The following is a 19314-nucleotide window of genomic DNA, read 5'->3' on the forward strand; positions in this document are numbered from 1 at the left end:
AGAAACTCAACATAATATACTCCTGCTAACTGTTATATTGTCTTTAATTCCTGCCTTTTAGGCTACGATCACAATCTCTTTCCAATACTATGTGACGCACAGATTTTGTTCAGTCTGTGTACATATAAACTTGATGATGCCGAATGCTAAATACCATAGATGGTAATGTCCTGCTTTCTGTGACTTGGATTGTATACTGTATGCTGTATTTCTACTCCTTCTCTATGTAAATTAAAAATTCAATAAACCTTTTTGTAAATGATAGATTTGGTGAGTTAGAACCTCTGGCAATGTTTTATTGTTATCTGTGTCACCAATTGTGAGATTTCTCCTCACCTCCTCCTAATTAATAGGTGTCGTACAGAACAATAAGAAATATCCTCACTCTTGCTCATTTGACAGCTATCAGACAAACAAGATAGTTACATAGTTACATAGTTAGTCAGGTTGAAAAAAGACACAAGTCCATCGGGTTCAACCAAAAAAAAAACAAAAAACAGTATTGAAAACCCAACCATACAATCCCATATACACAATCCTATACCCGTTGTTGATCCAGAGGAAGGCGAAAATAAACCCCAGCAAAGAATGATCCAATTTGCTAAAGCAGGGGAAAAAAATTCCTTCCTGATCCCTCAAGAGGCAATTGGATATTCCCTGGATCAACTGGATGCCTAAAAAATGTTTTAATACCCATTTATATTATGTACACCTAGGAAATTAATTAATCAAAATGGGAACAGAAACAAGAAAAACACCTTTTTTTTTTAAGAGGATTGTATTGCTGTCAACATGCCCATTAGGAAAATTACCCTGCACTTCCTGTCCAGGTGAGGGTGTCAGGCAGAACAGGAACTGAGGGTTAATCTCATGCATGGGGCACAGATATTTAAAATCTAGCAGAAAAAAAATCTACTCAATGGAGGCACAGACAGCGTTTAAACCTGACAGGCTCTGATCCTTATCCACCTTATTATAATTACTACATGCCATCAAGTCAATGTCGACTCCTGGCAATGACATAGACAGTGTTTCTCCGGAATGATCTGTCATCTGTTTGCGTCTTCACACTTTACAATTGCATGTTCATCTTATTGATGATAATCCTTTTTTAACCTTAACTTTTTCAAGCATAACTGTCTTTTCCAGTAAACTGGATCTTCTCATAATACTTCCAAAATATGACAGCGTCAGTGTAGTCATCTGGGCATTTAGTAAAAGACTGGCCTTGATTTGTACAAAAATCCATTTGTTTGTTTTCCCTATTTTCCAAAAGGAATCAGGCCATCCCTCAGCACAGGACCCAGAAGCTAGTGGGGATTATTGAAGTAACGGTGTCTACTTCAGTGGTTTTGAGCTTTCAGTGGCATTGGCCAGGTATAGTATATACATACTGCAGTTACATGGGTCCAAGCTGGACCCGTATAACATGACAATTGTAATATGAACAATATTGGTGTAGCGCTTATGTATTCAATGCAAAATAAACCAAACTAAATTAAAAAACCGAAATAATACAATTGCCAAAAGTGCTAAAGAATGTTCATAAATAATAAATGTCTTTCCAAAAAAATGATATTGTGTATTTGCTTCCACCATAAATCATGCATTCCTATCTTCCCCAAATGTGTAACAGATGTGCCCTCACCTGGACTCCATGACCTTACATATCATCTTTGTCATTTAAAATAAGTACTCCATTTTCCGATGATGACACTCCAAACTGACATTTTCTATATACGATTGATCACAATAATGTCCCCTTTAAGACACTCTAGTTTTCTCCTCAGCTCAGACACCATGCAAGAAAACAAAAACTCTACATAGTGCTTCATCTTCAATTAAAAAATCCACACACTCTTGTAATACTTCACACATAATAAGGTGTTTTAATGTTCCAACAATCTTATTTTATGTTCACCCTGTGCTGCCACCACCAGATGTGCCCTCACCTGGATTTTCTGACCTTACACACTGTTTATGGTCAAGCAAGCCTTTGTTCATTGACTATTTGTTCATTATCAAATACTCCGCTGATGGTTTCCAAAATGTGATCAAGTTATTTGATCGATCTCCTTCTTTTTATTATTATATCTGTACTGTCCCTTTAAGATGCTTTTCAAATATCTCCTCCACTCAGCAGACATGTGTGTGAGTGTACAAACAAATGGCCACTGCTCCCCCATTATAACAGTGCACACCTGTGCCTTTAAGGAAGAGTGGGCTCCTTCCAGGCTCACCTGTCCTCTGCCTATCTATTATAATGCATGTGTTTCTACCATAGAGGCTCTCATAAATGTATAGAGTTAGGACTGTGGATAATAATGGAGTGCCTTGTCGCAGCTTCCACAGTTTACCCTTATATTTGCAAATGTGTGCTAACTAAACCCCTGTTTTTAATGCAAACTGTTAGACAGGATAATTTGGATGGTTGCAGACTGGCTGGTGAGTTGAGCTGGGAATTTTCTTTGGTTTTGTTTTACATGAGTTGCCCTTCCATGTGCTCCTTGCTGCGAAGGCCAGTTATAGATGGTCATTTGTTTGTACTGTTGGAATACTGATTTGATAACGCACTGGACACCTATGCTGCCATTGTGCTATGTGCTGGGTGTCCAGTGCCCCCCCTGTGCCTTTAAGGAGGGGTGGGCTCCTTTCAGGCTCACCTGCCCTCTGCCTATCCTTTGTAATGCATGTGCTTCTACTATGGAATCTCTCAATAATGTATAGGACTGCAGATAATAATAAGGGGCCCCTGCAGCCTATGCGTGTATTTGCAAATGTATGCTAACTAAACCCCCATTTTTAACGCAAACTGTTAGACAGGTTAATTTGGTTGGAAGCAGGCTGGTTGGTCAGTTTAGCTGGGAATTTTCTTGGGTTTTTGTTTCACCTGTGTGTGTAAGTGTGTGTAAGATCATACAATCAGGGCCGCCATCAGGGGGGTACAGGCAGTACTGGTGTAAGGGGCCCGAGCATCTTGAGGGGCCCGGGGACTGCTTCCCTCACACACTTTGAAAATATTAGCTTCCGAACTTCACCACCACCGCCACCCGCACCCTCCCCCCCCTCATACGCCGGGGGAGAGGGGTGGATATGGGATACTGTTTGTGCCGTGTGTTTAGTGGGGGTGGGGGCATTCTAGTCATCAGCAAGATTGTCACCGCATGCCCCCCGCCCTGGCCCCACCCCCACCGTAATCTGACTGAGGAGGAGAGAAGGAGAAGAAATACCTACATACAGGCTTTCTTCTCCTCCCAGTGGCCGCGGGTAGATCCTGGCAAGTGGCAAGCTTCTATTACCTCTATGCCTAAGGCGGAGCCTGGTTCTGAAAAAAAAAAGCTTGGGCAGTAGCTGATTGGCCAGCACTCAGCATGGGGTTGTGGTTATTTGCCTAATGGAGGAAGTGTCCCCAGCCCTCGCAGTTACATGGAGCAGAATGAAGATCAGCGTGGAGGGTAAGTCACAAAATTTTGTATGTGCGATGTGCTGGTGGTGCTGCTGGTCCACCTGTGCTTTTGTTTGGACTACTGATGGGACACAGACTCCAGACATGATGGAGTTGCAATGCATTGTAGAAATGGCTGGGAATGATTCTGAGTGGGGAAAGGAATTACACTGTGGAGAGACTCTTCACTTAGTAACTCTCATCCCCACCCAGAATCATCCTCATCCATTTTCACAATGCAACTCCATCATCCCCATCCCCACCCAGGCCAGATTCCTCCATCCCTCTCCACAACAGTGGCGGCTGGTGCATTGGGAGGTGCAGGGGCGCCGCCCCCCCATCCATGTGTCCGGCCCCCTAATCTATTTGCGTGGCGCCGGATGCATGGACTTCAATGGGGCTTTTTTTTTTTTTTTAGCCATGTTATTAGAGCCAGAGGCTCTAATAGGCTAAAAAAAAAAAAGGTGGGCTCAGGGCGCAGAACAGTGCACCCTGAGCCCACCCAGTTGTGTGACAATAGCGAATGAAAATTTGCTATTGTCACATGTATCCTCCTCCTGGCCAATCAGGAAGCGCGTTCTGAGACCCGTTTCCCAATTGGCCGAAAGGAGAAGCCATGCCATTGAGCATGGAGGAGGGAGGAGACGCAGATGATGGGATAGAAGCCGCTGTCGCCTGCTGCTGCAGATGGGTGAGTGAGCCAGGGGTCCTGTACTGTCATGCTGAGGGGGTCCTGTACTGTCATGCTGGGGGGGGTCCTGTACTGTCATGTTGGGGGGGGTCCTGTACTGTCATGTTGGGGGCGGGGTCCTTTACGGTCATGCTGGGGGGTCCTGTACTGTCATGCTGGGGGGTGTCCTGTAAGTACATGCTGGGGGGGTCCTGTACTGTTATGCTGTGGTCCGGGGCGTGCTGGCTGGTGTGGTCGGGGGGGGGTGTATGGTGCGGTCCGTCTGCCGCCCCTCCCCAGCCCATGGAGCACCAACCACCACTGCTCCACAATGTATCCCCATCCCCACCCAGAATTATCCATCCCTTTCCACAATGTATCCCCATCCCCGACCAGAATCCTGGAGAGGGATGGATAATTGTGGGTGAGGATGGGGATACATTGTGGACAGGGATTGGGGCGGACTGACATTTGGGCCGAAGTGCCCGATGTCAGTGGGGGGCCCCATGAGAGGCTCTTGGTACCTCGCAGGGATCACTAAATGGCGCCACAGTCCATGCCAAATGAAAGTCCTGTCAGGGCTACGGTCCACCACTTAGCAGCTGTGTCCTTTTTGCTAGGTCTCCCGCCAGCCACCACTGCCATGCTCACAGGAAGTGGGAGGTGCTGCAGGACTATCTGCAGAGAGTGTGGGAGCCTTTTAAAATCAACAAGCGGATAAGTAACCGTTTGTTAAGTTGGCCAGCTCCTGCCTTCCTTCCAGATCTGCAGCACCTCCAGTCTCCATCCACTGTGAGCATGAGCTTGAGACCAAAGGGAGAGGACACCCCAGGCTGATCAGTGCCTATTACTTAAAATATATAATATATTAATATAATATAAAATAAAAGTGGGTGCACTGAAGGACTTGGTAAGATGGCCAGTGGGCAGATTTGGTGGGACGGCCAGTGGGCGGGCCATGGGGAAGATTGATGGTCAAGCAACGGGGGCCCAGGCCTAAAGCTGTGTAAGGGGTCCCAACATTTCTGATGGCTGCCCTGCATACAATCCATGGTACATGTCCCCCCAGTGCCCAGGTCCCCTTGCCCTTTGTTCGATAATCCCTTAACCTAGAAAATGGAGAGAACCGATTTTCAGGATTTGCCCCCTTTTGACTTCAGTAGGGTACTTTGTGGATTTTTGGATGTGCGTGCCGAACATACCCATGGGTCAAACTCGAGCAGATTCTCTGCACTGCTCTGCACTGATCAAAATTATAAATGCAACAGTTTTTTTGCCCCCAATTTTCATGAGCTGAACTCAAAGATCTAAGACTTTTTCTATGTACACAAAAGGCCGATTTCTCTCAAATATTTTTCACAAATCTGTCTAAATCTGTGTTAATGAGCACTTCTTCTTTGCCGAGATTATCCATCCACCTCACAGGTGTGGCACATCAAGATGCTAATTAGACAGCATGATTATTGCACAGGTGTGCCTTAGGCTGGCTACAATAAAAGGTCACTCTAAAATGTGTAGTTTTATCATACAGCAAAATGCTACACATGTCCCAAGTTTTGAGGGAGCGTGCAATTGGCAGGCTGACTGCACCAGAGCTGTCCACCAGAGCTGTTGCCCGTGAATTGAATGTTCATTTCTCTACCATAAGCCGTCTCAGAGAATTTGGCAGTACATCCAACTGGCCTCACAATTGCAGACCACGTGTAACCACACCAGCCCAGGACCTCCACATCCAGCATCTTCACCTCCAAGATCATCTGAGACCAGCCACCCGGACAGCTGCTGCAACAATCAGTTTGCATAATCAAAGAATTTCTGCACAAACTGTCAGAAACCGTCTCAGGTAAGCTCACCTGCATGCTCATCATCCTCATCAGGGTCTCGACCTGACTGCAGTTCGTCATCGTAATCGACTTTAGTGGGCAAATTCTCACATTTGATGGTGTCTGGAACCTTGGAGGGTTGTTCTCTTCACAGTTGAATGCTGGTTTTCTTAGATCTTTGAGTTCAGCTCATGAAAAATGGAGGCCAAAACAAGTTTTGCGTTTATAATTTTGTCCAGTATTGTATTTATTGGCTCCTAATGCATATACATATGTATCCATACATGTTATTTATTAGTAGAGTTAAATTTGTTGTGAGGTCCACACACAGGTTACAGATTCCTATGAAAAATATGTTTTGAAAATAATTATTTTGAAAATGGTAATTTTTGCCACAAACTATTTTTACATATTATCTAGAATTTCAAATACGTGAATATCTACACTGTAGCCCGCACCTGCCGACACCGGGTAAAAAAAAAATCAAATACATCCGCTTAAGATAACGGACACAAAGAAATGTTTGTTGACTGCTACATTTACATTTAGACTTAAACTACAAAGCAGATTTATTTGTGGAATATAGCATTTATCCCAACTGGCTGCTTGGCTCATAGACACCTCTGCACAACAAATGCCTTTTAGATGCAATCTATAAATGGTTCAGAAATTCTTACCCCTGTTCCACCACAGAGTTCAAAATTAATCATTTTCCAAGTCAAAATCTTCCACTTACAGTCTGATGAGTCAGAGAGTCGTCATACACTATGTGTAAGTTGGTGTGAGATTTGCAGCTATAATAGGTTTTCGCCCTCTGTAGCTGCATGATATGCTAATGACCAAAAACAGGAGGGAGGGGGGCTTGAAAATCTTTTAACTGTCCATAAAAATAATGTTACAAAAAGTTAAAGCAGTTTTAACCAATGAGGTGTGCCCTCTGCTGAGGTCCCTTATGGCATTATTGGGTCTATTTAATATAGTTCCAGTAGACAGTCCTATCTCATATTAAAATCTAAAAAAATAAAAAAAAAAACTGTTACGTGCCCTTTCTTTTTTTTTCCACTCCATCAGCGTGTGCCAGGTCGTACTTGTCGGTGACGCGGATGCTACTCATAGGAGGGAGGAGACCGCTGGTTTGCAGTCACGATTACAGCAGCGCTGTAGCCCCGCCCACACGGGAGAGACTAGAAAAGGCGCAGCATGGCAGAGAGCCGCACAAGCCGGCGTGCAGAGGATACGAAGTGAAGCAGAATAACGCCACTTCCAATTAACTGAGACACAAGAAGGTTGGCAGAGAAAGCAAACAAGGAGACTAGGAAGAGAAGAGAAGATATTTACAGACGATGTAAGTACACTGCTCAGTGATTTTCAGCTGCATTGCAATGGAAAGCGCCGCGGAGCTGTCCTTGGTGCTGAATTGTATTCCACACTCTCTCACCAGCACATGACTTCCATTTCATTCCTATTCTACTAACTTTCGTCTGAGAATTACACTTAGCCTTGCAGTTTGTGAATCGGAAGTCTTTAACCCTATACACTAAGCATGCTCCAACTTGCTGCATATTTACCCAGATAGCTGAAATGCAACAAAGTATTACTATTGTATTGTATGTTATATCAGCAGCCAAAGACACAATCAATTGCACAGTTTCCTATGCAATCGTTTTTTAATTGTTTTTAGGTGAAGTTTGTGTAGGTGTGTTTATGGAAAGCTTATATTGTTAGCTTAAAGCATTGTCAAACTTGGCAGGACAATATTCCCACTAGCTAGAAGTGCCAAAGATAACTATGAAAGTGATTTAGAAGACATATTAGTATCTGGCAATACAGTAAGCTGTGCTTAAAGATAATTAAACATGCATTTACTGTACATTAAATGTATCCTAAGCACCCACCCCAAACACACACACACGAACACACACAAAAGATAACCGTGAAAGTGTATTAAGTGATTTATAAGAAATCTTAGTATCTGGCAATACAGTAAATAAGCGTGCTTAAAGATAATTAAACATGCATTTACTGTACAATAAATGTATCCTAAACACCCACCCCACTCCAAAGACACACACACACACACACACACACACACACACGCACACACACACGCACACACGCACAAAAGATAACCATCAAAAGTGTATTTAGTGACTTAGAAGAAATATTAGTATCTGGCAATACAGTAAGTAGGCTGTGCTGTGCTTAAAGATAATTAAACATGCATTTACTGTACAATAAATGTATCATAAACACCCACCCCACTCCAAAGACACACACACACACACACACACACACACAAACACACACACACACACGATAACCGTGAAAGTGTATTTAGTGATTTAGAAGAAATCTTAGTATCTGGCAATACAGTAAGTAAGCTGTGCTTAAAGATAATTAAACATGCATTTACTGTACAATAAATGTATCTTCAACATCCACCCCACCCCAAACACACACACACACACACACACACACACACACAAAAGATAACAGTGAAAGTGATTTAGAAGAAATCTTACTATCTCGCAATACAGTAAGTAAGTAAGCTGTGCTTAAAGATAATTAAACATGCATTTACTGTACAATAAATGTATCTTCAACACCCACCCCACCCCAAACACACACACACACACACACACACACACACACACACACAAAAGATATCCATGAAAGTGTATTTAGTGATTTAGAAGAAATATTAGTATCTGGCAATACAGTAAGTAAGTAAACTGTGCTTAAAGATAATTAAACATGCATTTACTGTACAATAAATGTATCATAAACACCCACCCCACTCCAAAGACACACACACACACAAACACACACACACACGATAACCGTGAAAGTGTATTTAGTGATTTAGAAGAAATCTTAGTATCTGGCAATACAGTAAGTAAGCTGTGCTTAAAGATAATTAAACATGCATTTACTGTACAATAAATGTATCTTCAACATCCTCCCCACCCCAAACACACACACACACACACACACACACACAAAAGATATCCATGAAAGTGTATTTAGTGATTTAGAAGAAATATTAGTATCTGGCAATACAGTAAGTAAGTAAACTGTGCTTAAAGATAATTAAACATTCATTTACTATATAATAAATGTATCATAAACACCCACCCTACTCCAAAGACACACACACACATACACACAAAAGGTAACCGTGAAAGTGTATTTAGTGATTTAGAAGAAATCTTAGTATCTGGCAATACCGTAAGTAAGATGTGCTTAAAGATAATTTAACATGCATTTACTGTACATTAAATGTATCATAAACACCCACCCCGCCCCACCCCAAACACACACACACACACAAAAGATAACCATGAAAGTGTATTTAGTGATTTAGAAGAAATATTAGTATCTGGCAATACAGTAAGTAAGCTGTGCTTAAAGATAATTAAACATGCATTTACTGTACATTAATGTATCATAAACACCCACCCCACTCCAAACACATACACACATACGTATATAAAAATACACATAAGGCTCAGTTTGCAAAGATTTAATATGAGCTAAGTATCTTTATTTCAGGCATGTGACTGTAAATTTGAAATTGTATTTATTTCAACTGAAATGGTCTCTTTATTTAAAATAAGGGGTTGATTTACTAAAACTGGAGCACTCAACATCTGGTGTAGCTGTGCACGGTAGCCAATCAACTTCAAACTTCAGCTTGTTCATTAAACTTTGACTATAAAATCTGGAAGCTGATTGGTTTCTTTGTAGAGCTGCACCAGATTTTGCACTCTTTGGTTTTAGTAAATGAACCCCAATGCATCCTTACCCTGGTGTGAGTCTATAGGGTAGCTTCTCTGTGATATGAAGATAATTGTACGGTCTTAGGAGAACATTCTGTACATAACATGAACTCTTGAGTTGAATATAGTGGTAGTATACTTACTGAATGACATTTATCAGTATAAATATCTTCAAAAACAAAAATCATTTTTAGTGCTGCAATGATTGTTTTATTTTAAAGATTGTAATCCTGCTTCTGCTGTTTTTATTCAGATGCAGGGAAGCATGCGATTGTGGATGTCTGTGCTGACTATATGTCTATCCTTGCTGATCTGCTTGGGAACATTTGCGGAGGCGTACCCATCAAAACCAGACAATCCGGGAGAAGATGCACCAGCAGAAGACATGGCCAAATACTACTCAGCACTGAGGCATTATATAAACCTCATAACAAGACAAAGGTGAGATTAAAGTTCATTCAATTTTGGAACAGAGAGAGACCATGTGATTTGAAGTCAATTCAGGCTAAGTCCAGGGGGTGGATATAATAGGCAAATAAGCTGTTTACTTTATAAGGGAAGTTGCACTTTGCAAGGGAATTTTGTTCAGAGCTTAGTGAATGAGGCAAGGCTCCGCTGATGTCTATCATCCAACTATGTACAAACAAAAATGCTGTTTTTTTTGCACATAATTTGATATTCTTTGCAAGTGAAATTGTACCACATTCATTAAACTGTGGGGAGGATGCAAAATGCAACTTCTCTGGCAAAGGAAACAGCCTATTTGCTTTAGTAATTCAACCCCCAATTATTCTGTTGAAACCCAACAATATATGTAGTATTTTCTTATAAGGTTTACCAATATCAAATTCATTTTATAGTGCAAAATGTGCAAAAACTCACAGCAATATGCTTTCCTTAGTATTAATGGAAAAAATAAATAAATAACGAAAGCTGATTTTTGATTTGCTTCTATGGGTTATTGCACATCATAGCTCCTTGCACTGTGTAATTCAGTAAGACTTAGTATATTCTGAGCATGGTGGTCATGTTGGAGTCAAGCTTTAAAAAAAATAAATAAAACTCCTACTGATCTTCAGTAAGAATGGCTCATTAGTTAATTGTAAAGCGTAATAATTAAAACCACCATGAGGCCCATCTTCATTGCAGCAATTAAGTTGTAGAAAATTTGGTGACACAATTTCACAGATGTGGAATGATAAAATCATGGCTTTTAGGAATCCTTCTTAGACAAGCAAAAGAGTAGGTGATATTTTATCATAAATTGGTTAGTTTTAATTCTCAAGCAAATATAGTTGGTTATTTGTAATATAAAACCTCTACAAATATGAATATTAAAGAAAGCCAAGATTCTTAAGTAATGAAGCAACAAATATAGGCAGACTTATCTAAAAAGGTTAGAAAAGAATGCAGGCATTCAGTAACTGATTTTAATGTTCTAATTGCTATATAACTGCTATGTATTGTTATAAGTACAGAGGAGAGGTGAACTATGATTGGTTGCCATGGGTTACTGCACTTTGTGCAGTATCGTGTTTTTGTAACACCCTTTTTAATTAATTCCAAAAAAAGGAAACCAACCATGCTAAAAAAAAAAATGTAATGGGTCGTGCAAATTAAAAGCAGTCAATTATTCCATGAACTGACAACCCATAATTGTGTAAATCTTGTGCAAATTTTCCTTTCTTTCCATTTAATAACATCTTTTTAAGGTTATACATATCTCAAATAGATGTGCTTTGGTTGATTAATTTACTGGATTGAATGCCTGTTGGCAATAGCAAGTTTTTTGATTTTATGATTAGAATCTCAGTTTATTCATGTGAGTGAACCAACTCTTACTGTGATTTTTTTTTTTTTTTGGGAATTCTAAACTGATTAGTGTGAAGTGTTGAGGCAAGGCAACCGAGATTTATGCATTGTGACACAGTGCCCAAAGAACGCAGTTAGAGGAGTTGATTAAAAAATAGTCAGAAGCAAATGGCATGCAGTAGAAAGTCAGAACTGCCCGAGAGCACTGAATGTGTAAGAAAAAATCATATCCAACTTTAAACCAAGCCTTTTTTTCTAAAATGCAAGAGAGCCATCACAATGCGAAATAGGATGACAGAGCAACCCTAATAGACACTAATAGGTCCCCAGGGAATTTAACACCCAATTGAACTTATAGACACAAACTCAAAAGACATCTGAGAGACATCTGAGGATTATTCAGAAAGGTAGTTACAAACTGAAAGCACCTTAGTATATTATAACAGGTGAACATACAAAACCCATAAGTGAAGTTAGTGCTGACCAAGAGCAACCATACATGGAGGTGACTCTTGGCACTCTTGTTGTAAGCTAAATAACACAGTTGACCATAATAAAGTTTGGTCCGTTCTCCTCTTGACAAAATATTTTAGTTGAGTATTGTTACAAATATGTTACAAATTTAAAATTTGTTTAAACATAACCACTACAGGGATGCCAAGCTTCGAAGTACAGCATTGATGGGCATTTTGGCAATTTACTTGGTCCTGCAGCATGAATGCAAATGACAAATGTGTACCAGTGAAAAAAATCCATAGCAACCAGCAGATTTCTGTTGACTATAGTCTAATGTAAGCATTGCTTACTTTTGATTGGTAGACATATTTTTTAATTTCCTATTGGAATTAAATAAATGCACGTACTGAAAACAAACTGAGTTCCCCTTGTAACTTTTGAAATGATGTTTTTGTCAGACATGTGCAGGTAAATGTTCTGATGGCACAAATGGGGTGACTTACTAAAGGAAAACATTTTTCAGTTAGCCAGGTGAACCTGTGATCATTTTAAATGCCCACCTCACTGAAGTGAATGCAGCTTCACTAAGTACCAAATATTCTCTGAACACACAAGACTCAATTCACAAAGTTTTAACACAATTAAAATAGTCTTTTTTTTAACCATGTGACTGCAATTTTGAAATCTCATTGGTACCAGCTGAAATAACTGCCACTTTTAAAAATAAGAAACCTTATCCTAATGTGATAGCTTTGCAAATTAAGCCTATAGTCTTTTGGTATGTTTATAACATGCATTGCCAAAATGCTTTGCAAATATTTTGTGGAAACCAGAAATAATGGGATATATTCAGAATGCCTTTTAGAGAAAATAGTTACACAACTGTGTTGCTGCAAACAGAGCATCAGTATGAATGCAATGATTAATCATCCACAACCATAACCATGAACAATCCGTGTGATATCAGCCAGTAAGAAAATGGCACACACAAATGTCATATATTATTAAGGAGCCTGTGTCTTAATTTGATACATTAGTCAGAAAATGACTTGTCAAAGAGAAGGATGTGACATGAATCTTTAAAGGCTTTGAAGTGAATTAAGTGTTGTGGTTTGAGGTCTCCAGATCAGTGAAGACAGGCTGATTTACTAAAGGAGTTGAGAATGTTTACACTTCAAGAGATTCACTTCAATTATTCAGTCATGTGCAGATTAATTAAATGGCAAGAGTTTGATTTTTTCCATGATTGTATAAATAAAATGGGTTTTTACTCTTTTTTGTGTGAACAGCCTAGCTCAATTAGTAAATCAGCCCCATCACTTCCCAAGCATTTATACTGTTCCCTAACTATATTGCCATAGGCATGGATGTTATTCTTATTGCTCTTAGGACAGTATAATTATGATTAATTATGGCTATTTTAGAGATATCTAGATGGGGGAAATAAACTCAGAAATAAATAAGTAACAAACTATAACATGATTCGACATGCTATATGTCCTACAATAAATTGGCTTCCATTTTTTTTTCCATTGCATTTTTTTTTTATAGAGTTAATGTTAGTTATATTGTTTATATAAATTACTTTTGTGAAATATATCGGATTCTTGCATTGGGTATTATCCGGATTAACAGCTTTTATTTTGAGAACAGTTTAAATGACGCGAATTATAATTGTTTGACCTGTCTTATAGATTGTCTACAGTGTGCTCACATTTTTTTATGATGTTTTACTGCTAATCCCCAGAAAACTATGAAAGTTGTCATAGCTACTTATTGTGTATATGGAAATGAATAATCTAAAGAATGTTTGATAATTAATACCACATACAAATCATATGCCCTTGATTCCCAATTGTATTTTTTTTTTAAATATTTTTAAGAGTTATGTAAGCTAATGTGACCTCTACATGATTCTGGATGAAATCAAGTTAATTCTATGAATTATATTAGGCTAGATATGCATGTCTTGTTTTATAACCATGGACATTATTGCATCAAATTCTTTTTTTTTTATTCCATGTAATTCATTTTCCCATGTGAGTGAAAAATTATAGCCTGAAACTTGTATTTTTTGCAGTTCTCTCGGAGGTTGGCTCATTTGTGGCTTCAGTGTGTGACAAAATGTTATAATTATTATCTTCAGCTACATGACTGCCATTTAATTACATAGCTAAGACAATGCAGCTCAGCATGCGTATAAGTGAGTGTGACATTTTGTAGCTGCTTTTCTTCTCTATTGTATTACTGCAAGGGTTACAAATAAAATTTAATAATAATACTATAGCATGATTATATACCTGTTGTTGTTTTGTTTTTTTATTACCTGCTTTGGTGTGATCGTTCTGTTTTTGGCTCATCAGATATGGAAAGAGATCAAATCCTGAAGCAATGCTGTCAGATGTTTGGTGGAGGGAAAGCACAGAAAACATTCCTCGATCCCGGTAGGAAGATCTTTAAATTATTGTTTTATATTTTACAAACTTCTTTACCTATACATGCTTTTTACATAAGTTACTGTACTGTTGTACTATGGGATATGGTGGAAAAATGAAACTCCAAATAGATAGAGAAATAGAAAGGGTTTTCGTATGTGTCTGGTGGGGTCTATAAAAAAAATGTATTTGTCAAATTAAACTGAATTTAGATCCAATTTTTCAAATCCATAAACATTCTTATTATTTGAAACTGGCCAAGCAACTTGTGCATGCATGAGTTTATATGCTATCATCCATATGTGTGCTTGTAACAAAAACATTTGAATAATTGTTATTAACACACATGTGTAATACATGAATTCCAATCTTTCTAGACTAAGATTGCAGTTTTTTACATTGGCACAGTGCTGGCATCTAAATGACTGGCACGGAATTGGCTATTTAGAAGAAAACTGTCTAGGTCATGATGGATAGAAAAGTAAGGCATCATCTGTAATTTCAGCAGCAATCTAAAAAACTGGTTTTCGCTTTCAGAGCCAGGAAGAAAAGTGCACAAATTACAATTTCATCACACTGTAAAATAGTTTACATATGAATACCAGCACTGTGTTGTCATAGGCTAATGTTTTATTTTAGACATTTAACTCAAGTCATTCAACTTCATTCTTGAGACATTTTATAAATTCAGGCAAGAATTTTACATTGTGTTCACACTACTCAGTCCAAATAAATAAAAGCTTCCTATTACTCTTTTCACCCTTTAAAAATCTAGCGAATCTGTTCACAATTTTATTTAAAACACAGCAATGGCAAAGATGTCCAATCGTTTGATATATTGTCTAATAATAAATCAATCAAGAATAAGGTATCTAATGTCAACATTTACTTTGTGTATTAATGGTTGAATGGGTGTGTTTAATGTGCCAAAGCCTTAACCAACAAGGCCCTAGGACAACATATATTAGAAATCATTAAACAGCCAATGCTGTCTTAAAGCAACTTCAGCAGCTGTGCCAAAACCACAAGTGAGTTTTATTTATTTTTTTTAAAATCCATTGCAGCTACATTTATAGCGCGTTCTACTTATACTGCAGCTTCTTGTACATGACCCTGTGATGTGCAACGCCCCACCCCCACCTGCTTCAGCAGATTTATAAAGAGGCGGTAACCACTGAACCTTTCTCAGCATCATATTAATGGCCATTCCACAAATAAAGGTGCAACTAAACCTAGGAATTTAGATAATTAGACAACCAACTGCAGAAAATTCATACCATGACAGTCATTTAAGTTACTCTGCAGATAAGTCATGTTCTCAGAGTGAGATTTGATGCAAAAAATGTACAATCTTGGAAGGAGAGTTTGTACAGTTGATTCTGCAGTAGTTAGCTACTCTGTTAGCCATGGATCAATACAGAAAGTTTGTATTTTAAGAGATACCTTTTATTTAACTCACTTTATTAAAAATGCAAACCTTCAGGACCCCTTAGGTCCCTTCATTGGGAGGATTGCATAAACCTAAAAGAAGGGATCTAAGGGAAGATAGGTATCTAAGGGGAAGCTTGTATCTTTAATAATTTAGGTTAGTCTGTAAAAGGTATAACTTAAACCACAAACTTTATACAATGAATTATTGAAGATTGAAATCCTTATTGTGCTTTAAAATATTGTACCTATTTACTGGGGAAAAAAAGAGCAATTGGAAAATACTTTCTGTTTTATAACTTTCATTTGTACTGAAATATACATCAGTAGTCATTTTTTCCTCTGAAATATATTGCTGAATTTACTATCTTTTCAAGATTTTTCTATTCTACTCTAGTACCTTGACTAGTGAGCTGTAGCCAGATCTGCAGCATGAACAAACTTGTTAAATTAGGATGATGGAGTCTACTGAGGACAGTTTTTTGGGCTGTTTTTTCCATTGGCAGGTAGAAACTGCTTTGGCTATATTTCAACAATACTCAAACTTCAATAGACTGTACAGAGAACAATGTTCAGTAACTCCAGCCACACAGAAATCATTTTCCATTACAGCTAACTAGATTCATATTGGTTTCTTTAGGCTACTTCAATTTGACCAGTTAATTTGTTCTTTGCACAACCCTTTTGAATAAGTTTGAAAGAGACTGAAACCTCTTTTCTTGTTATTTGGTATAAGTAACACAATTTAGGCAAATACAGTTAGAGAAGGAACATTTATGTGGCTAACAAAAATCCTCTGGGATATGCACAATTGGAATGTTTAGTTTAAGTGTAAAACTAAACATTCAAAAAGACATTTTTATAAAATAATAGCTTACCCTCCACTTGTTTTAGCATTTTTATTCTTTTATTTTAAATCCTTCTATTTGCCTTTTTTTCTACCTTGTCAGTTCTGTAACTTCTTGACCTAGGGTAGCAATGGGGTTGATTTACTAAAGGCAAATCCACTGTTCACTGCCAAGTGCACTTTGAAGAGCACTTGTCAGTGCAGTCGCTGTAGATCTGAGGGTAAGATCTGAAATGAGGGGAAGCTCTGCTTATTTCTGTCTTCCAATCATGTGCAAGCAAAAATGCAGTTTTATTTTATGTCCGTGCATGTCCCCCTCAGATTTAAAGTGACTGCACTTCCAAGTGCATAGTGGATTTGCCTTTAGTAAATAACCCCTGACTTATCATGAGCTGACGCATTGTCCCTTTAGGATGTACTGTGGACTACAATCTGTACCTGCTGATGCACAGCCAGCATGTACAGACTGATAGCTAATTTACAATTTCAGCACCGCCCACAGCCCCAGTAATGGACATGAGCTCACAGAAGCTTTATTGGCTGCACACTGGGTGGCTAAGTCATTGAGAAGAGCAGTGCACCTTCGTCTATATGGCAGTGATGGTGAACCTTGGCATCCCAGATGTTTTGGAACTACATTTCCCATAATGCTTATGCACTCTTCAGTGTAGTTGAGCATCATGGGAAATGTAATTCCAAAACATCTGGGGTACCAAGGTTCGCCATCACTGGTCTATGGCATGGGTGCAAATAGTAGAAGCTGTCAAAGAGACTGAAGTGGATCTGCACAGTGCATTGAGTTTAGAGGAGAGGAGCGAAAGGTAAGTTGAATTGTGTTTATTTATCCTAGAAATGCATCTAATAGGGACAAATAGAGGTTTATTTACTAAAGGCGATCCACTGTGCCCTGCAAGTGCACTTGGCAGTGCAGTCGCTGTAGATTTGAGGGGATCATGCAAGGAAAATAAAAAAAAAAAACAGCATTTTTGCTTGCACATGAATGGATTATAAAAATCAGCAGAGCTTCCCCTCATTTCAGATCTTCCCCTCAGATCTACAGTGACTGTACTTCCAAGTGCACTTGTAGTGGCCAGTGGATTTGCCTTTAGTAAATCAACCCCATAGTGTATTTTAATGTTTTGTTTGGGGATGATTTAATTATTCTTTAACTAGGTTGAAAAAAAGATCTGTAGACAACAAGTTCAACCTTCCATACACACTACCTGTTTTGATAGTTACATAGTAACATAGTTAATCGAGTTGAGAAAAGCCACAAGTCCATCCAGTTCAATGAACACAGAAAAATAAAACACACGCATAGAAAACCTCCAAACACACTATTCTATACTCACAATAGATCCAGAGGAAGGCAAAAAAACTCCAATAAAGCATGATCCAATTTGCTCCAGCAAGGGAAAAAAATTCCTTACTGATTCCCCAATAGGCAATTGGATATTATCTGGATAGAGGGACGAAGAAACAAAACCTCCTGTTAAAAAAGTCAGATCAATTCCATGCATCAAAATATAATGATTCTATGCCTTGGTAAGTATGAGAGTGGATGCCAGTCCTTTTAAGAAAAACACTCCAGTATTTCTAGTTTGAATATCTTTTAGTCAAGGTTTTATTCAAGTACAATATAAAGGATGATCAATAAGGGGGTAATCTACTAAAACTGCAGCGTGCAAAATCTGGTACAGCTGTGCATAGAAACCAATCAGCTTCCAGGTTTTATTGTCACAGCTTCATTGAACAAGCTGAAGTTAGAACCTGATTGGTTTCTATGCACAGCTGTGCCAGATTCGGAGTGCTCCAATTTTAGTAAATTTTCCCCATAAGTGTCTTTCTTAAATTTTAAACGTTTAAAATATATAAAACAAGAATTACAATCACAGAAGAATGGGGGTAAGCTCTATAGGAAGGTGTAACAGCGTGGGGAAGGGGGAAGAATGAGAGTCCCTTGGGGTATGAAGATGGGAATTCTTGAGAAAATTCATGAGAAACAATTACAGAAACACATTCGATTTAATATGGTTCTCAGTAATCCTAGGTTACCAATTAGTGCAGAGATGTTAGCAAACTCACTATGATGTAAGGGTAAGAAAACCATCCAATTCCCTGTGTGTTCACCAACATGCTTATAGTGAGTGAATCTTTTCAGGGTCAACACTGTCCTCAGCCACTAATATCTTCATTACCATTATGTCATTAAGGATCTGAGTCAACTCTAAAACAAGTAGTGGGACTGTTGTTTTCCAGTGCCAAGAAATGGCCACATGTGCAGCCATGAGACAACGTTTCAGGATATGCTTTTTTTCAAGATGGACACAGGGATCATGGAAAGGAGAGACACTTCATGGGAGGATCCCATATTAGCTATACGCATCATATAATATATAGTAAATACAGCCTGCCAGAAAGGAATAATAGGATCTTTCCAAAATCCTACCAATAATGAATGCCTTGGGCAGCCAAATTGCACTGATTATTTTATATGTGAAGTTACTTGCACAACATATACTGCAATAAGACCTTCCACAGCCTGACTCAGCCATAAAGAGCACATACTGCAGCTTCATTTACAGATAACCAGTACTCCCATTCTTTCTCCAGTTCACT

At 38.7% G+C, this 19314-nt stretch overlaps 1 protein-coding gene across 1 annotated transcript in view; it reads left to right on the forward strand.

Moving 5' to 3' along the window:
- Window positions 1-7125: 7125 nt before the first annotated feature.
- NPY (neuropeptide Y) overlaps window positions 7126-19314 on the forward strand; it is a 41504-nt gene continuing 29315 nt past the window's right edge. The window contains exons 1-3 of the mRNA XM_082258818.1: window positions 7126-7283; window positions 9971-10158; window positions 14349-14429. Of these exons, the coding sequence (XP_082114944.1) occupies window positions 9971-10158; window positions 14349-14429 (269 nt within the window). The 5' untranslated portion in view covers window positions 7126-7283. The remainder of the gene's footprint in view (window positions 7284-9970; window positions 10159-14348; window positions 14430-19314) is intronic.

This window comes from Pelophylax lessonae (assembly GCF_965119305.1).
Source record: "Pelophylax lessonae genome assembly, chromosome: 5".
Classification (NCBI taxonomy): Eukaryota; Metazoa; Chordata; class Amphibia; order Anura; family Ranidae; genus Pelophylax; species Pelophylax lessonae.